This window comes from Phodopus roborovskii, unplaced genomic scaffold, assembly GCF_943737965.1.
Source record: "Phodopus roborovskii unplaced genomic scaffold, PHOROB, whole genome shotgun sequence".
Taxonomy (NCBI): Eukaryota; Metazoa; Chordata; class Mammalia; order Rodentia; family Cricetidae; genus Phodopus; species Phodopus roborovskii.
The window spans coordinates 7,106,778-7,132,447 of record NW_026126636.1 but is presented as its reverse complement, the minus strand read 5'-3'; the positions used below and the strand labels follow the sequence as shown (position 1 = coordinate 7,132,447).

Sequence of the window (25,670 nt, the reverse complement as noted above, 5' to 3'; positions counted from 1 at the left end):
GCCTCCCCTTTGGGTTCTGGCCTTCTCTAGCCTCATCCATAGAGAATAATAAAGTGTGACTGCCCTTCCTTGGTATCTCCTAGTCACGGCCTTGTAAGGTCTGTCCCCAGCCACCCCCAGCTTCAGGGACCCATGTCAGTCCATCTTCTCAGCTCCAACTTCCAGCTCCGTTCCCTGCCTCACTTTCTAGAATTTTTTTTTTTTTTTTTTTTCATGCAGCCCTCTGGAACTGGAGCCCTGAAACCGCGCTTAGTCCGCACTGTGCTTCGGCTCCGAGGTCAGGGGCCCCAGCGCCAGGGCACTGGCGTAGCCGGCAATTGCTTGTCCTGCAACCCTAACCCACAGCCCCAGTCTGACAAAAACAAAAACAAGACAAAACAAAAAAAACCCAAAGTGCCTTGTTCGTTTATTTTATTATTTATTCAATAACAAAAAAGTTTATTTGGAGAGCTCTCCATCCGCATTGGTCGAATTTCAGCCCCGCACTCAATTTTGATTGGTTGTATCTTGGACCCTCTCATTCCTCAGCAAATCTTTTAAGGAAGAGGCAGGTTTGAAACTCTTCCACCAGGGGGCGCTAGCTGGCTTCAGGGAAAAACTGGATCCTTTCAGAGATAGGAAGAAACTGCAAAGGATGGGAAAGGAGGGTGAACTGGGCCCCGTCTCATTTCTAAGAACACTTCCTGGACCTGGTTGCTGACTTTACAGATTGATTGAAGAGCTAGTATTCCAGAAACACCCCTTGATATGCTGTCGACATGTATGTATGCATATATCATATATGTATGCATCCTATATAAATATGACATAGGATCTTGCTAAGTAGCCCAGGCTGGCCACAAATTCACACTTCTCTTGCCTTAGACGCCTAGGTGTTGGAATTACAAGCATGTGTCATGTTCAATATGTGGGATTTTTTTTTGTTTGTTTGTTTTGATTTTTTTTTTTTTTTTTTTTTTAAGACAGTGTTTCTCTGTGTAGCCCTGGCTGTCCTGGAACTCACTCTGTAGGCCAGGCTGGTCTCGAACTCATAGAGATATGCCTGCCTCTGCCTCCTGAGTGCTGGGCACACCAACATGCCCCGCTTAATTCAATATATTTTTTTAAAAGATTTATTTGTGTCTGAGTTTGTGTGCATCATGTAAGTACAGGTGCTCTTGGAGGCCAGAAGGGGACGTTTGATCCCCTGGAACTGAAGTTACATGTGGCTTCAAGCTACCATGTGGATAATGGAAACTGAACCTGAGCTCTCTGCAAATTCAGTAGGAGTTCTTAACCCTGGAGCCTCCTTTTGAGCTCCTAATTCGATTTTTTGCTTGTTTTTTTCAAGATGGGGTTTCTCTGAGTAGTCCTCCTGTCCTGGAAGTCACTCTATAGACCAGGCTGGGCTTGCACTTAGAGACCTACCTGCCTCTGCCTCTTGAGTGCCCCTAATTTGATATTTTTAATTGATTATAGGAACTCAACACAGCATATAGCAGGCTCTCGAAGGCCATCAATCTGTGAAGTCTTTCCTATTTGAGGGCTGGGATGTGGCTTAGTTGGCAGTGTTTGTCTGTCATACATGAAGCCTTGGATGCAGTCTCCAACTTTGCTCAAGCTCCAGGCATGGGGGCATGTACCTGTAATGACCTGTAATGACCTGGAGAATAGACACAGGACAGAAGTGATGGGAGATGTCATTCTATAAATATGTTTCTCTTATTGGTTAATTAATAAAGCACTGTTGGCCAATGGGAAAGCTAGATATGCGGGACTAAGAGACAAGGAAGAAAGAGAAAGTAGGAAGGAGAAGTCAAGATGGAAGATGGTGGGCTCTCTCTCGGGTAAAATAAGACCACGTGGAGATTAATAAAAATGGGTTAATAAGACAGAGCTAGCCGGATAAGAAACAAGTAACGGGCCAATAACATTATATCAAATACAGAGTCTCGGTGTGTTAATTGGGGCTGGCGCAGTGGCGGGACCAGACCAGCAGTGGGAGGAAAAACCTTACTCCCTACACAGAAGTGCAAGGTCACCCTCAGCAAATAGTCAGCTTGTTTTTGTTTTGCTTGTTTTTTTTTTTGGGGGGGGTGGCTGCATATGAGTATCCTGGAAAAGAAACCCATAGTAATAATCTAATAAAAGGATTTAAAATTTACATTTGTATGTGTGTATGTGCACATACACGTACTACACCATGTCGGAAGAGGTCAGGTGACCACTTTCAGGAGTTGGTTCCCGGGATGGAACTCAAGTGGCCTCAGGCTTTGGTAGCTCAGCCTCATGCCCTGAGCTCTTCTGCTGGCCCGAAACTAAAGGATTTCTTTCTTTCTTAGTTAGGGTCTCACTGTGTAGCTCTGGCTAGCCCAGGCTGGACTGGAACTCACAGAGTTCCGCCTGCCTCCGCCTCCTGAGTGCTGGGACTAAAGGCGTGGGCCACCATGGCTTGGCTATGTTCCTTTGGCTGTCCTTATTGTACTGCTGGTTCTGGACTATCCGTGCGGACTTGTCAGCCCCTCACTGGCTTTTCTGGAAGCGAATGAAGGCTCTGGTTACAGGGTTGCCTTTCCTCCAGCCCCACTTTACCCCAGGGCAAAGGTCTCCTCAGGGATTCTCCATCATAGCCATGTCCCTTCTCCTGAGCATTCCAGGCTCACTCACTTTGGGTTGTCACTGGTCGGTCTGTCTCCCCACCAGACTGTGGACCTAGGAGATGGGAACAAAATTGAAATGATTCTTCTTCCTCCTCCTCCCTTCTCCTCCCTCCTCTCCCCTTCTATTAGCATCTCCCATTTTCTTTGTAGCCCATGGCTGGTCCGGAATTCCCTCTATAGCCCAGGTTAAACGGAAACTTCCCACCCTCCTGCCTCAGCTGTCTGAGTGTGATTATAAGCAGGCGCCACGCCTTTCAGCTTCTGCTTTTTATCATGGCCCTGCAGCCCCCAGAACAGAAACCGAGCAATGGTTGTTCATTTGTTACATAATAAAAGAAGTCGATTCCAAGGTGTGCACTATTATTCTGCACTGCAAGGCTACCGGTAAATTGAGGGGACTGTCCAAATCGTACAGTGGTGAAAACCAGCAGGGATTTGAATCTGGGCAGCTTGACTCCCTATTCTGTGCTCTTATCCAACATGCCAAATGACTGATGGGTTGACCACCAGCTTTCCATGAAACCGATGTCTGCCTGCTTAGCCTTTTCTTCTAGAAATCTCAGGGAGAGCATGCAGGCGGGTGGGGAGGGTGACGACTGTGGCGACAAGGGAGAGGCTCCAGAACAATCAGACCCTGAGCTGATTTGAAGGTGAGCGAGGGAAAGTCTGGAGGGGCTTCTCTAGACCCATAGGAGGCAGCCAGAGACAGCAGCCAGAGATGCGGGGGCGGAGAAAGGGTGGGGACCGGCCCCGCGGGGGGCGATGCGGTAGCTGCAGCGGCGGCCGAAGGAGTTTCCCACAATGCAGCGCGGCGCGCTGTCCCCGGTGCTGATGCTTAGCGCTGCCCCGGAGCCTCCACCGCGCCCGCCTCCCGCCCTCTCCCCCCCGGGCCCGGGCTCAGCGCCTCGCCATGGCTCAGCTCGGCCGGGTTCTGCCCCAGAACCGTCTGGGGGCCTGGCCGCGGCGCTCGACAGCAGCCTGCGGGCCGCCGTGGCGTTCAAGGCGGAGGGTCAACGTTGCTACCGAGAGAAGAAGTTCCGAGAAGCCATTGGCAAGTACCACCGGGCACTGCTGCAGCTGAAGGCAGCTCAGGGGGCCCGCCCTGGCGGCCTGCCCGCCCCCTCCCCCGGACCTCCCGCCAGCCCGGGTCCCGCCCGCCTCAGCGAGGAGCAGCGGCGCCTGGTGGAGAACACAGAGGTTGAATGTTACGACTCCCTCACTGGTACGCGGCCGTCGGGGGAGAGAAGGGGGATGCAGAGGACGTGGGTGAGAGGGGTGGTGGCTGGAGGCTGACGGACTCAGGGATGTGGTCTGACGGGGGAAGACTTCAGAACTTAATGAGGATGGGAGTTGGGAGTAGATGACAGGGCTTCTGGGATGGAGGAAGCAGGGGCTTTGGACTTGATCTTCAGAGCCCCACCTTCCTGATTTATTCTCCCCGATCTGCCACGCGCGAGGCAAGATTAGAAAGGCTTACCCTGCAAGACTATTTGGTTCTTGGTCCCTCACTTCTGCAATTGTTTGGGAAACCTCTAGCTAATTGCCTTAGACTTGCCTGCCCTGTGCCCTCTAGCGGCGGCGCAGATCGGTTCAACACTAAGGAGTTAGCAGATTGGCGACCCCTGGTGGCCAGAGCAATCCCTTAGGCCGCGGAGAAGAGGACGGGTTACTTGAGGTCATGTGAGCCCCAGGGGGTTCAGGCAGTGTCTGAGAATACAGGGTCTCCGCACCCCGGCAGCTTGCCTCCTGCAGTCGGAGCTGGTGAACTATGAGCGTGTGCGCGAGTACTGTCTCAAGGTGCTGGAGAAACAACAGGGCAACTTCAAGGCCACCTATCGCGCGGGCATTGCCTTCTACCACCTGGGCGACTATGCGCGTGCGCTGCGCTACCTGCAGGAGGCCCGAAGCCGGGAGCCCACAGGTGAGTGGCAGGGCTGGGCGGGGCTGGGCAAGGGGTTAACGCAGAGGATTCCAAAAGGCAGAAGGATTAGGGCAGAACTACCTCAGGCAGTGCTGTGGCCTGCTCTGGGCAAGCTCTCTCCAGTCCCTCAAGCCTGCTCACACGCCCATCCATCATCCATCCACCTTCCCCAAAGATCTTCTCACCCTGTTCCTCTGACATTGACCCTACGAGCCGTCATCTGTGCAGCATGGGGAATTGAGCCCAGGGCCTCATGCACGCAAGGCCAGCAGTCTACCAACTAGACTACATCCCCAACCCACTGACCCGCGCGTGTCCCTGTCTGCTCAACCTAGCATTGCCTTGAACACTTCTCGCCCCACACCCACATTCCTTCGCTCCCTCCCAGTCAGCTCCTCGGCCACCTCCTTCTGCCCTCCAGGCGTCTGCTCAGAACCCTTGTTCTCTGCCCTTGGGGTGGTCAGTCAGGGCGCTCGTGTGTCCGTGTGTGTGTGTGTGTGTGTGTGTGTGTGTGTAGACGCGACACAAGTCAAGGAGGAGGACCGAGGGAACACAGCAGGTGCTGGATGCAGGGCTGTGGGAGCAAAGTGGCAGGGTTAGCTTCCCTGTGAAGTCGTTTGGTGCGAACAGTTGCCGCTGGGTGACATGGGGGTGTGACAGGAGCCTCTCCCTGGCAGGGCGCTGCACGCGTGAGGCAGGAGGTGTGAAATGTCCCTGAGGGGCCGGCTGAGGTGCTGGGGGTGGAGCTACTGACGGTGAGCTGAGGTCGTGGTCCCTCTGTCTCGGGGACACCCAGATAATGTCCCTGCGCCTCCCTTGCAGACACCAATGTTCTCCGCTACATCCAGCTGACTCAGCTGAAGATGAACCGCTGCAGCCTCCAGAGGGAAGACAGCGATAGGGGGACTGGAGGCCCAGCTCGGGATGTCGTGGGCTGAGGTCAAAGGGCACCCTCGACCTTATTCCCTCCAACCTAACCAGCCAGGCAACTCCCCCTGGCTCATGTGTTTACTGGTAAAGCGCCTGTCACTGGTGTCTCCTTTGTGTGGTGTTAATTGTGGGAACCGAGCAGGGGACCCATACCCAGGACTCACTTCCTCAGAAATGTAGAGGCCCAGGGAGGAAGTGCAGGGTGTAGGGCGCCCCACTGTGGGCCCAGGCAGGGGAAGTGCACACAGTGAGGGTTGGTAGGGGGCAGGGGTTACCTTTAATGCTGCGTTTTGTGCCAAATTCCCCACAATGTCCTGTCCCTGAGTATCCCTGCCCACCCTCTCCCCACAGCAGGCTGGGCTCAGAGCCCCACCCCCTGGGGTACAAAGGAATAAATTAAGTGTCATCCCCTCCCCCTCCCCCAATAAATAGAGTGAGTATCCTGCCCAGGGCCTCCCCCACCTTGGGGTACGGTGGGCTGTGGCGGGGCCTGGGGCGCTACATTCATGGCTGCCCAGGCGGGTGGTGGTGGGCAGGACTCAGTGAGAGCCATAAGCCCCACACAGGGGCACTGTGTTGTCCTGGCTCTGTCCCTCCATGTCCATGTCCAGCAGCGTGGGCTGCACACTGGGGGGCCCAGGGCTCTCTGGAGTGTCTGGCCGGCTGGGAGGCGAGATGCTGAGTGTCCGGCCAAAGGAGACCAGTTTCCAGGGGTCCAGACGGGGGCGGCTGGCAGCTGGACGGGGTCGTGGGGCAAAGGAGAGGGTGGTGGGGCGGCCAGGGAACTCCAGGGGCCGGCGCCGGGTAGGGAACAATGCTTGAGGGTCGGGCAGTCGAGGGAAGTCAAGGGGGTCTCGAGGACCTAGGGAAGGAAAAAGGGTCACAAGGGTGAGGGTTGGGGTAAAGGGCGCCATTTCTAAGCCAACACCTGTCCTTGGAAAGTGGTGTTATGGCTTCTCTTGAAAAATTCTCAGATCACGCATGCCTGTTTCTTAGAAAGGCCACAGCCATTAGGAGCTCTGGACTTGGACCTTGAGTAGGGTCATTCAACTGGAAGATGTGCTTTTTGGGGTTTTGCGACAGAGAATGGCCTTAGACTCCCCCTGAACCATCTGCCTCCGCCCCCAGAGTGCTGGGGTTTCAGGTGCGTGCAAACGCCCAGTTTTGTGTGGTGGTGGGACTCAAACCCCGCCTGTTAGGCAATCACTCCACCAAAGGAGCTACACCCCAGCTCAGTTTTTCCCTCTCCGGGACAGGGTCTCAAACTCCGTTTGGAGACCAGGATGACCTGAGTGCTGGGTTCACAGGTGTGTGCCACCAGCTCGGGCCTTCGTCTCTCAAGAGCAATCACAACCTGGGGCAGAGAGAGCCAAATCTGGCCGCAGCCAGAGTCTGGTGGGCAGGGCACTGTGAGTCCCCACCTGCCGCCATTCTGGTGGGTGTAAGTACAGAGGTCAGTGCTACCTATGCTTCTAGTCGCCATCAAGTCACCTACCCAGCCCCTGGAGGCATGCCATCATCACCTCCAACACACCCTGCCTCAGGCATCCCAAAGCCCCCCCCCGCAATGCCCCCGGGGGCACAGACGTTCCTTCCGAGGGGCACACGGGGCAGTGGCCTGTCAAGGGAGGCTCGCGCAGGCCTCACTCACCGTGGTTAGCGAGCTCCAGGGGCTCTCGCTGCCTTAGTGCCCCATCCGATGGTGTCCGCCTGTGCCCCCGGCTCACGGCGTGCGCGGCGGTGACATGGGTGGGCGTGAGCGACTGACGAGGATCCTTCTTGAAGCTCTCCAGCTCCACGTCCACAAGGGGGTTGGTGCTGGGTGAGGGCGCTGGGGGCGAAGGCGGCGGAGAGGGCACAGCGGGCGCAGCCTCGTCGCTGTCGGAGCGCAGCAAGGAGCGCGTGGAGTTGCAATCTGACACAGAGGACAGCGACACTAGGGTGGCCGAGGGCGCCAGGCCCAGGCCGGGGACTGTGTCTTCGCGGCGACTGCCAGGGCGCCCGGTTGGGCTCAGACCCCGAGGGAAGCGGCCAGGCCGCGGGAAGAAGAGGCCGTCCAGCCAGCGCCGCTGCTCCTCGCCGTCCCCAGCACGCGCCTCGGCCACGTCGGCACCCAGGCCCACGGCGCCCAGCAGCGTGGCGCAGCCCAGCAGCGCCAGGTCGCAGCGCCTTCGAGCTCCGTGTCCTGGGCGGGAGGGGGTCGCAGCCGGTGGCTCCCAGGGCGCCTGCGCGCAAGGAGAGGGCTCGGCGGGCAGAGGCACCTTGAGGTAGGACGGGGTGGAGTAGGGGGAAGGGGGCACGCTGTTGCCTTCATCTGCCTCCGCAAACTCTTCTGCAACCAGAGAGGTCCGTCACTCGGCTGAACCCACGCTTCCTCACCTTCCCCCAGAACTGGTGACAAGGACTTCCCCCAATGACCTCCAAAAGCAAGAGCCACATTCTCCAGACGCCACTAAGTGTCATCCTCACATCTCTGTCCCCAAAACCTTGCTTCTAAAAATGAGCGCCAACCCCTAGGGCCCTTGCTGCTCCTTCTTCTTCTGGGCATGTCTCACCGAGGCTTGGGTGATGTTTCCTTGGCCAGGAATCCTCCCCCCCCCCCCCGCCCAGCACCCACACCCTCTTACCCATCTCATTGAGGCTCGCAAAGCCTGGGGCCATGGGTGTGTGCTTGGGGGATTTGCCCAGGTTGGGGGCGCTTGAGGACCACTGCTTGCTTCCTTCCCCCAGGGCCTTGAGCCTGCAGGGGCACAGGGTGACGGGTCAGGGCACTGGTGCGGCAGGCCCAGCGGCGGGCGGGTAGCCGCACACCCATACCTCTCCTCTCCTCCGGCCCGCTCCTTCTGCAAAGTGGAACTGGGACCCCATGTCCTGCCCTTCTTCTTGCCCCCGACCAGCTCTTCCTTCTTTGGCGGTCCACTCCGGCTCCATGTGCCACTGCCACTGCTGCCACAGTCAATGGGAGTCACTGGGGGGGGGGGACAGGAGTGATGAGTGAGTCATGGACAGGCCCCTAGCAGCCCAGCGGACCTTTCTGACAGCTACTCCGGCTGTACATCCCTCCCTGACGCCCAATGCTATCAGGCCCCCCCCATCCCCGCAACTCAACAAGGTAATGGATCCTCCTTAGCCCTCTGTCCCTCAAGTCCTGAACCCCAGCGCCCTCACTTTCCCACCAAGGCCTTCAGCTCTGAGCTCTGTCTGCGCACTGTGGCTCTCCTTCCCCCGTGCTCCCAATTCACCGTGGTTCTACTGTCCCTTATTGTGTGGCTCTCTGGTGGGAAGAGTCCTGACTCCCGGCAGGCAGTGCCCTCCTCATATGCACCCACCCGCATGCACACACGAGAAGAAACCACTGTGGTAAAAAGAATGAGTTATAGACTATCCAGAAGCACATAGTGGGACTGTCTTACAGCAAAAACGAGAGGCCAAGGATGGCGCTCAGTTTGGAGTGTTTGCCCCTGGGTTTGCTCCCCAGCATCATACACACTGGGCATGGTGGCACCTGCCTATACGTCAGAAGCAGGGAGGCAGAGGTGGGGGATCGGGAATTCAACAGTTCAAGCACATCCTTAGCTACACAGGAAGTTCCAGGCCAGCCTGGGCTACATGAGACCCTGAGGCAGGCAAACAAGGGGACACGTTTAGTAGTTTGGGGTCACATTTGACTGGCTCTGCACTCCCCCCTGGCACTGAGGCACCTGCATGCGCTATGCATGGACCCCTCCAAACAACGCACCTGGCACCCCAGACCCCAGGCCCCCAACCTATGCCAGGCTCCCCACCGTCAAGTAGTACAGCTTTCTCCACCCTTGGTAACTGTGGTAGAGTATTGTTTCAAGGTGTGTGGGTTTTGTCTATGCTGCATTTGTTAGACTCTGTGAAGCTGGGATTCTTTGCCTGTCTAAAAGGCCTGATGGTCTAATAAAGAGGTAGACGCCAGCCAATAGCCAGGCAGGAGCACAGGTGGGTGGAGCTGGCAGGCAGATCATAAACAGAAGAGAAACAAGGCAGAAGAGGGTAAGGGGAGGAGGGCATCAGGGACGGACCAGCCACCCAGCCAGCCGGCCACCCGGCCAGCCAGCCAGCCAGCCAGCCACCCAGCCAGCCAGCCACCCACCCAGCCACCCAGCCAGCCACCCAGCCACCCGGCCACCCGGCCAGCCACCCACCCAGCCACCCGGCCACCCACCCGGCCACCCAGCCAGCCACCCGGCCACCCGGCCAGCCAGCCACCCAGCCAGCCACCCGGCCAGCCACCCGGCCACCCAGCCACCCACCCGGCCACCCGGCCACCCAGCCACCCACCCAGCCACCCACCCGGCCACCCAGCCACCCAGCCAGCCAGCCAGCCACCCGGCCACCCGGCCAGCCAGCCAGCCAGCCAGCCACCCGGCCACCCGGCCAGCCAGCCACCCAGCCAGCCAGCCAGCCACCTGGCCACCCGGCCAGCCAGCCAGCCAGCCAGCCAGCCACCCGGCCACCCGGCCACCCAGCCAGCCAGCCACCCGGTCACCCAGCCACCCACCCAGCCACCCGGCCACCCAGCCACCCACCCAGCCAGCCAGCCACCCAGCCACCCACCCAGCCAGCCAGCCACCCAGCCACCCACCCAGCCAGCCAGCCAGCCAGCCACCCGGCCACCCAGCCACCCACCCACCCACCCAGCCAGCCAGCCAGCCAGCCACCCACCCACCCAGAGAGTAAGAAGTTAAGATATACAGAAGATAAAAGCCCCAAGGCAAAAGGTAGACAGGTTAATTAAAGTTAAGAAAAGCTGGCTAGCAACAAACCAAGCTAAGGCTGGGCATTCATAACTAATAAGACTCCATGTGTGATTTATTTGGGAGCTGGGTGGTGAGCCCCCATCCAAAAGCCAAAAGAGTTAACAATCAAATTTGGATGGTTCCCATTCAAATGTACTGTCCAAATATCTGGGTACATGAAGAACAGAAAGGCTAAACCAGCATGAATTGGTTTTAAACACAAATTTATCCTCAAGTCACCTTTTAAGGTAACCCTCCCATTTCATATCTTATACCCATGCAAAATTGGACACAGGCATACTTACACACACACACACACACACACACACACACACACACACACACACACACACAGAGCACCAAGGACAAGAACAAAACTCATGGTTTATACACAGGAGGCCTTGGGCACTGCCAAACATTAAAAAAAAAAAAAAAAAAAAAAAAAAAAAAAAAAATCAGGGTCTGGAGAGATGTCAGCACCCACATGACAGCTTTAAGCCATGTATAACAACAGTCTCCCTCTTCTGGTTTCTGCAGGAACTGCACTCACATGGTCCATAGACATGGACACAGGCAAAACCCATAAAAAGAATTAGTAAAACCTTTAAAAAAAAAAAAAAAAAGATACAATTTAGCCCCGTGTCAGTTGTGCACGCCTTTAATCCCAGCACTCGGGAGGCAGAGGCAGTTGGATCTCTGTGAGTTCAAGGCCAGCCTGATCTACAAAAGCTAGTTCCAGGACAGGCTCCAAAGCCACAGAGAAACCCTGTCTTGAAAAACCAAGAAATTTTTTTTTTTAAAAAATCAGATCCAAGGGCTGGAGAGGTGGCTCAGTCATTAAGAGAACCAGTTGCTCTTCAAGACCTGGGTTCAGTTCTCAGCGCCCACACAGCAGCTCCTAACTGCCTGAAACTACAGTTTCAGGGGTTTGACACCTTTACACAAATTACATGCAGGCAAAACACAAATGCACGTGAAAAAAAGTGGTGGATGATTCCATGCTGGGCGGTGGTGGCGCACACATTTAATCCCAGCACTCGGGAGGCAGAGGCAGGCGGATCTCTGTGAGTTCGAGGCCAGCCTGGTCTACACAGTGAGTTCCAGAACAGGCTCCAAAGCAATATAGAAACCCTGTCTCGAAAAACAAAGCAAAACAGACAAACAAAAAAACAAATTCAGATTCCTTGTCTCCAGAGCTGTGTGCCCTGGCCCTATGTCCCCTTTCCACAGAACATCCCTCCCCTCCTTGCTCTGGGACCAGGTGACTCATTCCTAGCCTTGTTTTTGCTGTCCCTTCTGCCAGGACCACCACCCCCTCCATGGGGCAGGCTCCTTCTTTACCACTGCAGGCACTGCCGGACCTCACCTCGGGCCCTCCAACTATGAGGCATCAAGCAGCGTTTCTGTGACCTCCCCTTTCCTGGGCTGAGGGTGCCCAGGGTGCTGCTAAACTGCTGTTTCTAGGTGTGAAACGTGGTTCTGAGGAAGACAGCATTTCAATGGACAGGACAAAGGATATACCTTCTCTCATGAGGTGGCATTGGTCAGTCCACTCCAGGCCCAAACCGAACAAAGAGGCAGGGGCTCCTGCCTAGGGAACTTGGCCGGGACCCCCATCTTCGGGTCCTCTTGGCTTTGGATGTGGGTGTGATGTAGAGCAGAGTTCCTATGCCTCCAGCTTGCAGAATGGATGTATACCCCAGCGTCTGTAACGCTGACCAAACCCTAGTCTACTGATGTAGTCTCTCTGGGGAACCCTAATACACTCCTCACCTCCCTATTTTTGGGGCTGGGACAGGATATAAGACCTCATAACATGTCAAGTACAGGCTCTACCCGAGCTATACATACTGCCAGCACCAATGTCTTATCATCTCTCCCTCCCTGGAAATGAGGATGTTTATTGATGTATTTGTTACCTGTTGCCCCTGAGAACCAGGAATGCCAGGAATGTACTCAGAGTGTTTGCTGACAGACTGTGAAGGCCCTGTGCATACTCACAGCGAATGGCCCTCAACCGAGGGATGATGCTGGGGCTGGCAGGAGGGCTGGCCCCATCGGATCCTTTCCTCTTGTCCAGGGTGGGAGAGGCCTGGACGGTGATCTTATGTTCAAACCCTGAGAAAGAAAGAGGCATTCCTAAGTAGGCGGTGTCATGGTAAGCAAAGAGAAACCTCCTCTGTAGAAACAAGGGTCTGCCAGCAGGGGTGTGCGGGAATGGGCCTCAGAGCAGCTGGATTTCTCCTGGAAATGGAGATTCGTAGTCTCTTCCTGATTGAACAAACTTAGGGAAGCTCAAATTCTAACTGCTTGACTGAGGACCCAGGTCTGAGAATCCACCTGCACAGCAGCTGAGTTCTGTGTGACCATGGTGCACCTGGGGAGCGTGACATGGTGCACCTTGGGAGGAAGCAGGCCTTGGTATTTACTTGAGACTGTGTGTAAGGAAGGCACTGTGTTTGGTTGTTGGAGGCACTGAAGCATGCTGGAAACAAAGTAGGCAGATGAGTCTACTTTCATCAACTTGTAACTCTTATAAAATCTTAGTATAAATTAAATAATTTCATAAATATTTGCAGTGGGGGGGGGATATTTGTAGTCAGCCCAGGACCTCTGCATGCTAGGCAAGTACCTAACCATCGGGCTACATGCCCAGGCCCCCAGATAACTTTGGTGTGTGTGTGCGTGTGTGTGCTGGGGATGTGTGTGTGTGTGTGTGTGCACGCGCGTGTGTGCTGGGGATGTAACCCAGAGCTCTGCATGTTAGGATGTTAGGCAAGTGCCATGAGGCTACAACTGAGCCACGCACCACCCAGCCCCTCTCTCAGCCCCAGTCCCAGCTCGCTCTGTTTCTAGATGAGGTCTTGCTATGTAGCTCGGACTGGCTTGAACTCTCTCTCTATCCCAGGCTGTTCTCAAACCAATCATCTGCCTCTGCCTTTCCAGTGCTGGTTTTATAGTCAGGCACCGTCATGCATAACCTGGAAATTTAGCACCTAGATCAAGACGTGCTATAAATATAAAACACACTGATCTCAATGATTCAGTGTGAAAACAAAAAGTAACATCTTACATGTTTTTTTGGTATAGCATATATGTTTGTGTGTGTTTGCGTACATATGGAAAGATTATGTATCTCTATTGTATGTAGATATATAGGATAAACAAACAGCTACTGTCCCATGGTTTCTTTTCACTTTTCCAATGTGGCTGCCAGAATGTTATGCACGTGCCTGTATCTCCACTGGCTAGTGCTGTGGCCCGCCCGGCTCTGTGATTTCTAACCTCAGTCATGTGGGTCAGGTAGGGGAATCAGTCTTTTGTTTCTGAGACAGCATCTCAACTCTTAACCAAGGTGACCCAGCCTGGCCTTGAGCTCGTGGTGATCCTCCTGCCTCAGTCTCAGGTTGGATGCTGGGATGACAAGTGTGAGCCTCCATTCCAACATTTTGGGTCATATTCTCCGTGTGATACATTTGTAACAGAAAAAAACTTTAAAGTGCTGAATGTGTAGCTCGTTAGAAAAACAAACTTGCCTAGCACGTGTGATGCCCTGGCTCAGATAATTGTTCAAATAAATCAAGCAACCCTCTGTGGAGACATAGCCCCCTAGAGGGTTCTGGCGGGCATTTAGGGGACCAGGTGGTACCAGAGGGCAGGCTGATGTGGCTGCTGCCTTCCCGCAGCTTGAGCAAGCGGCTGCGCTTGAAGTTGCCCTTGCGTTTGCGGACCCTGGGCTTCTCTTGGCTCAGTTGGCTCATGAGCAGGTGCAGCTCGCGTTCTACGATGTCCATCTCTCGCTCAGCCAGCTCCTGCTCCCGTCGCCGAAGCTGCTCCTCCTGAAAACGCTGCTCCTGCGCAGCTCGCAGCAGCTCCTCTTCTCGGCTGCGCAACTCCTGGAGGGAGGGAGGCGGGTCTAGGGGCGGGGCTCAGCTGCTGAGGCCCGCCCATGGCCCCAGGGCAGCTGGATATTGTGGGCACCAGGCTTGGGGCTCACACTATAGTTTAGACTTTCTAAGATGAGAGCCAGGGCAGTGGACTGAGTTAGCACCAGAAAGGGGTGCTTTTTCTTTCGTTCTTTCCTCCTTCGTTCCTTTCTTTCTTTTCCTTCCTTCCTTCCTTCCTTCCTTCCTTCCTTCCTCCCTTCTGAGACAAGCATCCACAAAAGCAGAGTAGTGGAAAACAGGCCCCAAAGCAGAACAGCACCCTATTACCCATCATCTCACTTCAACAGTCACCTACACCTTGCAAGTCTGTTCTTTTTCTTTTCTTTCACCGCTCTTAATTTTTGCTATCACACTTAAAGCCAACTCCAAACAGCATGCAGCATCACCTGTGAGTACTTCAGTACAGTGGGCCTTTTTCTTAACAGTCCATCAACAGGAAGCTGCCTTTTCTTAACATGCAAAAACACCCTGCATGGACCCAAAAGGGGTGGAGGGTTGCAGGGACCAGAGATTCTGAGCTGCTGAAGGCATCCCAGCCCAAGACATCCTGCTCTGCCCACCCTTGCCTCCTGCCTTCACCTTCTCCTTGGTCCGAAGGTCATCGAACATGTGCTGAATCTCTAGCTTCCAGTCTTCCTGCAGTGAGTGGAAGGACTCCAGTGGCATCTGGAACAGGGCTGACTGTTCAATGACCTCCAGCTGCTTCAGGATGCTACCAAAATCTGGTCGCCCATGAGGGTCTGGGTCCCAGCATTCTGGGATGGGAAGGGGAGGGGGAGTGGAAGGAAATGGGGTGAGGGTCAGCATTCGTGCTCAGGGCAAGGCAAGACTTATCTAAATTCCTGTTAACATGCCACAGGAAACAATGGGGAGGAACCCAGAGCCCTCGGACCCAGGATGAGACAGGGACCCGGTGTCAGACGTCCTCACGTGCTCACGTCTGGGAGCCACGGAAGCAATGATGGGCCCCCTGGTTCCAGAGCCTTCTCCCCCTTTCCTGGGCCCACTGGAATGCAAGGGTGCTACAAAGGGGAGAGGTGTGGCCCATGGGACCCTGTCCCCAAAGCTGAGCCTACCCTCTCCACAGGGCCCTGGCTCACCCTCCAGAAGGCGGGCAAAGGGCTCGGGGCACGTGGAGGGAATGGGTAACGTCAGCTTGTTCATAGCCACACCGTAAGCCACGGCCAAGGCGTCGATTTCTCGGTAGGGGACCTCCCCGGTCAGCAGCTCCCAGAGCAGCACCCCGAAGCTGCAGGCGGGGAGAGGGAGGGTGATGCCGCAGCCCACCCCAGTCTCCACTTGTACTCCACCCCTCCCTTGCTTCTATTCCCAGCCTAGCTGGTGAGGCCACAGAGCCTGATTTGAACTCCATAGGTTTGTTCTTCAAAAGGTGGACAGAGTTGTCGCCTGACATTTTCTATTTTCTGGCCTCTACTCAAAACTAAAGTGAGGCCCCAATGTCTACTGGGAAAATCCTGCCTATTTTATTTATTTTTAATACAGAATCCCTGCAATCCTAGCTGGTCTGGAACTCACTATGTCAACCTGCCTGGCCTCAAATCCAGAGATCCCCCTGACTCTGCATCCCAGTGCTGGGATTAAAAGGGAGCATACACGGCACCCAGAGCCACATTTTTAATAAGTTATCATTTATCTGTCTCTGTAACAACTGCTTTATGGGGCGGGGCATGGCTCACATATGGAGGTCAGAGGACAACTTGTAGGAGTTGGTTCTCTCCTACCGCGTGGGTCCCAGGGATCTAACTCAGGTTGTTAACCTTGACAAAAAGCATCTTTACCAATTGAGCAATCTTGGAGGCTCTAAAATCAGAGCTTAAAAAATGTTGAGGACTGAATCTGGGACTAATGTATACTAGGCAAGCGCTCAGACACTGAGCTATAGTCCCAGCATTTGCCAGAGCAGCGGCGGCGGCGGCAGCGGCGCATCCTCTTCCTCCATCTCCAATGCAACATGGTCTCACCTCAGCCAAGGCTGACCTAGAGCTCACTATGTAGACCATGATGACCCAAACTTAAAAGTCCTCTGGCCCCGAGTACTTACTTACAGATGTATGCCACCACGCCTGGAAGCACACATCCTTCTTAGCATTGACCTTCGATGACCCTTGCAGGGTTGTATCTGGACAGCCAGGTTCTTCCAAGCCTCTGGCCTTTGTATACGCTGTCCCTTTTGTCAAGAACACTCTTCCCTTCATGCATTTTAACTTTGTCCTTCAAGTCTCAACTGAGGTTGCCCCCGTCTACCAGGAAGCCTTCCTTGACCCCTCATTTGCATCCCCACAGTACTCACCTGTCAACACAAGTCAGGACTATTTCCCACGTACAAAGCACTTACTCCACACCAGATACCATGCTAGGTAGGCTTAGTCATCCTTACAACAAAATGTCAAGGCAGAAGGCACTGGCGTCGTCCCATCTTGCCATCCTTAATGGCAAGGGGCATTCCCTCCCCCCTTCTCTCTGGTGGGAATGTGGGTATGAAGCCTGGAGTTCAAGGACCACTCAGGATCATGAAGGTAACTGGTTTCCGACAGGAAGTAGCATGATGCCCAGCATCCCTATGTCCCTGGAAGCCTACAGGAGTGTTCTGATTGTTCCTCTGACAGAGGAGTGCTGCTGGTATCTCATGGCTGGCAGACATGGGCACCTGGGTCCTGGCCTTGACACCACCTCTGTTTTCAGGGACCCAGTCAGAAGGATTATTTCACAATCTCTCACTATGTAACCCTGAGGGCTTGAACAGTCTATGTAGACCAGGCTGGTCTAAGCTTACAGAGATCCATCTACCTGTCACTATGGCCTGATGCCAGGATTAAGGGTGTGTACCACAGTCTCTAGCAATGCTTTAAAAGTTGGTTTTGTGTGGTGTGTGTGCCTGTCCATGTATGGGTGTGTGCACATGTGCACATGGAGACCACTGGAAACCTCGGCTGTCATCCTCAGGAGCTGCCCATCTAGGGTTTTTGTTTGTTTTTGAGACAGTCTCTCTATATAGTCCTGGCTGATTTAGAACTCACTCTGTAAACCAAACTGGCCTTGAACTCACAGAGATCCACCTGCCTCTGCCTCCCAAGTGCTGGGATTAAAGGTGTCACCATGTTCGGGTCCCTGGTTTTGTTTTTTGAGATAGGATCTCTCACTGAGATCTGAAGCTCATGGACTAGATCAATGCCATCCACAGGGATCCCTGTCTGACTCCTTAACGCTGCTGGGATTATAGGACATCTACATGCCCAGCTCTTATGTGGGTGCTAGGGGTTAACCTCAGGCTGTCATGCTTGCATGGAGAACATTTTACTGTCTGAACTGTCTTCTCAGCCCCAATTTTACAGTTTTCTTTTAATTTCTTGTTACTAATCCTGAGGGTTGTGTTACTGGATTGAACTCAGGGCATTGCAGCAAGCTAAGCAAGTATGTTCCTGCTGAGCCCAGCACCCAGCCCCTTAGGAATTCTAGGCAGGGGCTCTACCACTGATCCACACCCCAGCCCTTCACTGGGGGATTCTAGGCAGGTGTTCTACCATTGAGCTACATCCACTACCCCCTTTTTATTTTGATTTTGAGATAGGCTCTCACTAAGTTGCCCAGGCAGGCACTGAACTTGCATCCTATCTCAGCCTTCTAAGTAGATGGGATAATAGACCTAAAGTGCCAGGCAGGATTCTCTTTGTTGGCTGATTGTTGTGTCCCTAGACAGCTGTGTAGCTAGAAGAATAAATGGCTGCGTCCAGGTACTCAACCTCCCAATTCAATGGCTGTGTGTGTTTAAGGAGCGCTTCAGTGCTAACATTTATTTCTTCTGAGATTTTTTATTCAGGTATAAATCTTTCCTCAGGACCTGCCTCAGCCACAGGAACGCTTTACCTGTTTGGTCACTGGTCTCCCACAGATGTCCTCCTCCCCACCAGCTCCTCCTCCCCCTCCCTGAGGACACGTGCCAGCCTCTCCGCACCTCCAGACATCACTGCTTTTGGAGAAGAGGGAGAGGCGGATAACCTCGGGGGCCATCCAGGCGTAGGTCCCTGCGGCACTCATTTTGGTCGTCTTGTGCCACTCTCGTGCAAGGCCGAAGTCTGTGATCTTGAGCACCGTATCAGCGAGGTTATGGTTCTCAATGGCCTCCAAGATTAGGACTGTGGGTTGGAAGAAGGGGAAGTCACCAAGACCTGCCAGGCTGTAGGTGTTCCAGTCCTCTGCCTTCCTCTTTCTCTTCAATAGCTTATGGGCCCCTACTCCACACAGTTCCTTCCTGCCCTGGACACCAGAAGTGCCTTCTTGTTTCTATCCCTCAGGAGGCCTCCTGCAGCCACAGCCAGTGCTATCCCCATACAGTCATATGCCTGCTTTCTTCACTAACTAGGCAGACTGTATCGCCCTACGCTTTAACTCTGGCCAAGAAAAAGAGAGGATGGAGAGATAGATCGGCCATGGTTGAGTGAGTATTGCTTTTGCAGAGGACCTGAATTGGATTCCCATCACCCTCATCAGACAGCTTACAACCACCTGTAACTCCAACTCCAGAGGATCTGATGCCCTCTTTTGGACTCCACAGAAACCTGTGTGTGCGTGCGCGCGTGCGCGCACACACACACACACCTTTTTAAAGGAAAAGACAGACACAGTTGGGCATGGTGGCACATGCCTACCTATAATCCCAGAACTTGGGAACCTGAGGCAGGAAGATAATATGTTAAAAGATATCCTGGACTATACAGCAAGACTTTGTTTTAAAATACCAAAAGAATGAAATGACCATGACAGGCCAGTTTCAAACCTAGTCTGCAAGAAATCTCTGTTACAATCTTGGCCTTTCAAACTTCTACCATCACCATGACAATATGTTTTAATAGCCTACTGGGATGGGAAACACTTGGGATTAGAATCTTTCAACCCAAGCCCTGCCAAATCTCCTCGTCTAGCTGTAAGAACAGACAGTAACAAGCAGCTGTTTTTACACACTTGAGTTTGGGGGTGGTTTGTTATGCAGCATCACTGTGATCAAGACTGACTGATACAAGCAACCAAGCATTATATACTATACAGAATAGTTCTAGCTGGCTGGAGGCAGTGGGTCTTCTAACAGTGATGATAGCTGTGGTTAGTGTCTACACTGGGGCTAAATCCTTTCTAAGAATGGACTCATGACTCTTCATGTGCAATGGTGTTTTGCCTGCAAGAGGGTGCTGGGTACCCTGGAACCAGAGTTATAGTTATGAACTACCAAGTGGGTGCTGGGAATTGAACTTGGGTCCTCTGGAAGAGCAGCCAGTGCGCTTAACTGCTGAGCCACCTCTCCAGCCCCTCATAACTCATTTTTATTGCCCAGAAATCTTATAAAAGTTATCTGGCCCAAACCAAATGGCTGTTTAGACAACAGACAACCCTGCAAAGACTTGAACTAGCGCTGCCATCCGTGCCGTCTTAACGCTGGGACGGCTTCTGCTTCCCATGTCTGTGCATGTGTGAGTTCTAAACCCCAGGCCTCATGCATGTGAGGCAAGCACTTTAAGACAAGTAAGCTTTACTAAGGCAAGCTGATGCTATCAGCTTCATATATTTTTTAAAGTTTTTTTGTATGCATCTGTGTGCATGTTTATCTGAGACCCCAAGAGAGTGTAGTCACGGATGTTTGTGATGCTCCATGTGTGTGCTGGGAACTGAAGCCATGGAAGCTAGGTGCTCTGCAAGAGAAGCCTTTGCTTTCAACTTAACAACTGAGCAGGCTCTCTAGCAGCCCGCCTGCCCGCCCGCCCGCCCGCCGGGGTTTTGCTCTTCTGAGAGGTCTCGCTGCAGTACAGTCTGGCCTCACATCTACAGCTGTGTCCATGTGTCACCTCCCACATACTGGAGCTCCAGGCCAGTCTCACTTCCTCTACACCATCTCCACTCCTTCCCCACATCTGCCCTGCTTCTCCCAGCTTCCTTTGTAAGGTTCAGTCCTCCCCCAGATGTTTGCCTTTCCTGACCATCAAATCTAGAGATCACCTGACTCACCCTGAGTTCATTGTAATTCCCACAGAGTCACTGCAACTTTCTGCAAATCTGGTATCTATCTCCCTTTTTCCTCTCTCTCTGCCTGTCCTTCTTATCTATGGACCATACGTGTGTGTGTGTGTGTGTGTGTGTGTGATTCCCATATCTACAGGTGGACTGATCCGTCAATTAGATATTCTTGTTTACTAGAATATAAATTTCATATTGGGGCAGGATTTTCCTCTTCCTCCTCTTTTTTTTTTTTTTTCTCTTTCTCTTTCTCTTTTTTGAGACAGTGTCATTGGGTAGTCCTCGCTGTCTCATAACTCACTCTGTAGACCAGGCTGGCCTTGAACTAATAGAGATCTGCCTGCCTGCCTGTCTCCTGAGTACTGGGATTAAAGGTTTACAGTACTATGCTTGGCTCTTCTTTTCCTTTAAAAAAATATCTTTACCTATGTGTATGGGTTGTTCCACCCATGTGTGTCCCAGGGATTAAACTAAAGTTGCAAGGTTTGGTAGCAAGTGCCTTTGCCTGGCTAGTCATTATGCTGGCCCCTGATCTATCTATCTATCCATCCATCCATCCAGGGTCTTACATTATAGTCAAGTTAGCCTGGAACTCATTATGTAGCTCAGACTGGTCTCAAACTTATGGCAATCCTCTTGCCCTAGCCTTTTAATACTGAAATTACAGGCATGTGCCACTATACCCAGCTGTACCTAGTCTCTTCTATAATCCTAGGGTCAAGGATAAAACACAACAGATGCTTAAGAATACCTAAACTAAGTCAGGCTTGGTGGTACACATCTGTAACTCCAGTACTTAGGAGGTGGAGGTATCGGGTTTGCAAGTTCAAAGCCTAGGCTACAAAGACCCTATCTCAAAAACCAAAGCAAACACCAACACCAAAACAAACAGCCAATCAAGATGGCTAAACAGATAGTTGCCATCAAGACTGATGATTTGAGTTCCATTCCCTCATTGATGGAAGGAGAGACGTGACTCCTGCAAGTTGTCATCTGACTTCCACACACACACAGTGATGTCTATACCCATCCCCCAATAATAAATAAAGCAATTCAAACAAACAAATGAATTATTGAAGCAAAGAACAAATGACATCAGTAGAGGAACTTCACTAGGTGGTGGCACATGCCTTTAGTTCCAGCACTTGGGAGGCGGAGACAGGTGGATGGAGCTCTATGAGTTTGAGGCTAGCCTGGTCTACAGACCGAGTTCCAGGCTCCAAAGCAATACAGAGAAACCCTTTCTTGAAAAACCAAAACCAAAACCAAAAAGAAAATCCCAAAATGCAGATGAGGAACTTTTGGGGAAGGCTGTGAGGACACTGTGGCAGGAGCCCATGTCCTTTACTGCCCAGAAGCAGCCCTGGCCTCGAGAGCCCAGCCACCTTGCCCAGGTTGTTTTAGAGGTGTACTGTGGATCCTCTGCGTGAGGAAGGACCAAGGATCCCAGCTTGTAAGAAGAGCATGCCAATGGTCCTGTCAGCAGTCACCCAGCATTTAGAAGCACCAGAATGTGGGCATCCGTGCAGGCCGGGACCACCCGAATCTACTTTGCTGAGTCTCCCAGACTGGACATAGGCTAGGAAAGTCATGGTACATAGTCCCTCTCTGTGTGGAATGTATGAATTCAGGCACAGAAGATGAGGACCACTCAGCCCTATTTTCTAGGGCCTCAGGGTTGTAGTTGGCAATGTGGCAACAAGCACTTGAGTGGATTCAAACAGATATGAAAATATAAACCAACAGGTAATAAGGCGTTGCCAGTGGGTGAGCACTGAGACAAAGGGGGTTGTCACATTCCTGGCTTAAGTATGACCCACACGAGGGCAGGGAACATTCTGCCCTCATTTGCCATGGAACCCTCCTGCACATGATCTGGCTTTTTAAATATCAAACACAACAACGAGGCCATCAATTTAAAAAAATAAAAATGAAGGGATGTGAAATGCGGCTCAGCAAGGATGGGAGAGCTAGGGAGGAGTATCTAACATCCAGCACACCAGAAAGATCTAGAACGAATGCAAGTGAAGCCTCATTTGTGAGGACTATCTGGGAGAGAAACCATGGTGTTTGGTGCTTGGAGTGGGTCTAACTTACTAGTGGCTCCATTAATCTTAGCTGACGCCTTGAGATGCTTTTTTGGTCTCGATAGGATTTCTAGAGACCCTTCCTGTCTACTTGGCCTACTGCTTTGTAGGACCCGCTGACTGGCAGGGAGCCTGGTAGCGTTTATATCGGCCACACTTCACAGCTCCAGTCTGCCTTGGAGAACCAGCAGCGTTTCAACAGCGGTTTTCAGTTGGGGTGACTTGCTCCACTCCATCCCCATCTCAGGGAACATATGGCAGTGTTTGGAGACATTTTTTGGTTTTGATAGTCGGGAGCAGGTACTAATGAGTTCTTGTGGGTAGAGGCCTAAGGAGCCACTAAGCAGTCTCAAATGCACAGGGCAACCCTCCCACCAATGACATACCACAAATGTTAATAGTGACAGGCTTGCGAAACCCTGGCTCCAACTAAGCTACATTCTGCTTATTTCTGCCTGGTAGACTCTGGTGCCATGATGGGGTGATGGGCATCGTGAGGACAGGCTGTGCAAGTGGCAGAGAACACAGAGGCTGTCATAGTGTCATGGATACACAATCATTGGTCCACTGCGACTACAGCCTGAAAGACAGTCTATCTTTCAACCTTTCTAAACTTCCTTTTCCTTCTTAACAGAGCCAAAGCCCCTTCACCTAGCCCTGACAGTTTATTGCCATCCCTCCTTGCCCCGTGCACAGTGCCATCTGGTGTCCCTTGCTGTTTCCAACCCCTGGACTTGGCCTCGCAAGGTTCGGCGGGAGATTGTTTTGGGAGAGCGGGTATCACTTACTGTTGATGGACTTGAGGTCCCGGTGAATGATGGGCACAGGGGCATCACTGTGTAGATAGTTCATGCCCCGAGCCACCTGCACGGCCCAGTTGACCAGCACATGAGGGGGCACTCGGCGCCCGGCCAGCACCCTGCTCAATGCACCTCCCCGAGCATACTCCATCACCAGGCAGAGGTTTGGGGGGCTCAGGCAGGCGCCTCTCAGGGCAATGATGTTGGGGTGCTGAAGGGCTCCAAAGAGCCGGGCCTCCTGGCGCACCTGCTCCGCTGTCACTGCCGGGTCCCGCTCCGGGTCCAGCCTGGCGGCCTTGACGGCCACTTCCTCGCCGCGCCATAGGGCACGATAGACCTTGCCAAAGCCCCCCACGCCGATGATCTCCTCCAGCCGCAGCTCTTGGAAGGGGATCTCCAGGGGCAGCTGGAGGCCTGTGGGTGGGGCGGGCGCGGCGGGGGCCACGTAGTTGCTGGGGAAGACGCCCACCCGGCCGCTCGGCAGCTGCCCGGTCCACCAGCCCTCATCTCCGGACACGGCCCAGTCCTGGGAAAGCACCTGGACGCGGTCGCCTCTCCGCAGGGTCAGCTCCTCGTCGCCCACCGCCTCGTAGTCGAACACGGCGGTCCACACCGGCCCCGCGGGGGTCGCGCCCCACTCTCCGGCCGCCGCCCCCTCCTCCTCCTCCATGGGGGAGGAGCCGGGGGCTGCGGGCGCCGCTTCACGCAGGCTGCGCGCGGGGTGCCGAGCGCGGGGCGGGGAGGCCAGGGTGGGACGCAGTCCCTGCAGACCCCGGGGGGCTCCTGGGGACCATGGCTGGGGGGGCAGGGTCGCCGCTGGAACCGGGGGGGGGAGGCAAATAAAAATGAAATAGATAAATAAATAAAAATCAAAAGCCTTAAAATAAAAATCAAAAGCCTTTTTCAAAGGACAGGACCGTCCCCTCAGGTTCGGCTGGGCAGAAGAGGCGACAGGGTCACCTGTCGCCGCAGATGTCAGGGCGCAAGGAGGGCCGGGCTGAGCGGGGCCCGCCGGCGGAGGCCGAGGCCGAGGGCAGCGAGCGGCCGCCCCTCCCCGCGCCTCTCACCCGGTGCAGCTCCACCGGCGGCCCCGGCTCCGCATCCCCGGCCACGACCGCAGGGCCGGGCGGGGATGGCGGCGCCCCGGGGGCGGCCGCCCCGGGGTGGGGTGGCGCGCCCCTCGGCCTCTTCACGCGAGCCACGGGCGGGTGGCCCCCATCCTCCTCAGCCGGCTCCCGGTCGGCCCCCAAGTCCCTCTCCCCCCACCCCCGGGGCTCTTGGCGGTGTCCAGTGACGTGCCGCCGACGCCGCAGCAATGCCTCCTGGGAGATGTAGTCCCAAGCTTCAAGGCCGTGGGTTCGTCCCAGGCCACACGACCCCCACGGCCTTAGACTCTATCTCCTACCGGGGAGAAGGCACCAACGCTTCCCACAGACCCTGAAGGCGCCCTGCTCAGGCTGGGGTTGACGGTAACGGACACGTTTAGCCAAGAGAAACATAGGAGCTGAATGAATGGAGATTACGGCCCGGAACTCGTAAAGCGGTTCGGACGAGGTTCGCGGGATACTTAGTCTCTTCTGGCCTTAACTGGAAGTGGATGCTGGGAAATGTAGTCCGTGCTTGGAACATTACGCTGCATGAAACCACAGCTTCAGAGAGCTAGAGGTGACAGAAGTTAGGGCACCAGGCTTTTTCAGTGCCTCTGTGGGCAAGGGGAGGCTGGCGGGTGAAGTATATTGTCCCGGAGATTTCACAGCCACATCCGCTTGCCTCACCTGCCTCTGCAGACTCCCCTGTCTTCTTAATGAGCTTCAGTATGGGGGGTTGCGCCAAAGGTTTTGCTCAAATGATGTCATGAAATCCTCACGACGAGCCTCGTTTACAGGTGACCCAGAGAAACGAAGTCACTTGTCCGAGACTGCTAAATCATGAATGGCAAAGCAAGAATCAAAGGCGGCAAAAACAAAAACAACCTACAAATAACAGCAATCCAAAGCTGCCACTGGTGTGTGTGTGTGTGTGTGTGTGTGTGTGTGTGTGTGTGAGTGTGTGAGTGTGTACACATGCACGTGCCCAAAGAGGGCTTCTTATCTCCTCCACCTTTGGTCGCGGTCAATTGTGAATCGCCTCATGTGGGTGCTAGGAACCCAAATTTAGGTTCTCGGCAAAAGCAGTATGTGTTCTTCAACACTGACCCATCTTTGCAGCCCCTACATTAGTAACTGAGAGTCTGGTGTTAGCTGAGTTCGATTCTTGAACAGACAAAGAATTGACTGTCTGAGGGAAACAAGATTGTGTGTGTGTGTGTGTGTGTGTGTGTGTGTGTGTGTGTGTGTGTGTGTTGGGGGGGAGTTTTATTGAGGCAGGCTGGCATATTTCTGAGTTGGGAGTCTGTCCAAAGCATAGACGGCTGAGTCCTCCGAGCTTATCGTCTTGCCTATGTATTTGTCCCTGAGTGGACCATTTCCGTCTGGCCTTTTTCACAAGAAAGGAAGCAACCCTGGCTGCAAGCCCATTTCTGCTTTCTCTACCTGCCTATATATTTTCCTAGCTTTC

At 53.7% G+C, this 25,670-nt stretch overlaps 2 protein-coding genes across 2 annotated transcripts; one reads left to right on the top strand and one right to left on the bottom strand.

The window, feature by feature from the left end:
* The first annotated feature begins 3,160 nt into the window (after positions 1 to 3,160).
* On the top strand, positions 3,161 to 5,543 carry Ttc9b (tetratricopeptide repeat domain 9B). Its single transcript, XM_051207661.1, has 3 exons — positions 3,161 to 3,861; positions 4,378 to 4,560; positions 5,383 to 5,543. Exons 1-3 carry the CDS (start codon positions 3,441 to 3,443, stop codon positions 5,496 to 5,498), a joined length of 720 nt encoding a protein of 239 aa, XP_051063618.1. The 5' UTR covers positions 3,161 to 3,440; the 3' UTR covers positions 5,499 to 5,543.
* Positions 5,544 to 5,748: 205 nt separating this feature from the next.
* Positions 5,749 to 23,954, bottom strand: Map3k10 (mitogen-activated protein kinase kinase kinase 10). The gene is made up of 10 exons (XM_051207648.1): positions 23,103 to 23,954; positions 18,177 to 18,357; positions 15,304 to 15,452; positions 14,783 to 14,958; positions 13,906 to 14,152; positions 12,258 to 12,374; positions 8,308 to 8,458; positions 8,118 to 8,230; positions 7,142 to 7,822; positions 5,749 to 6,352 (listed from the first exon to the last, which is right to left on the bottom strand). Exons 1-10 carry the CDS (start codon positions 23,782 to 23,784, stop codon positions 6,030 to 6,032), a joined length of 2,820 nt encoding a protein of 939 aa, XP_051063605.1. The 5' UTR covers positions 23,785 to 23,954; the 3' UTR covers positions 5,749 to 6,029.
* Between the last annotated feature and the right edge of the window lie 1,716 nt (positions 23,955 to 25,670).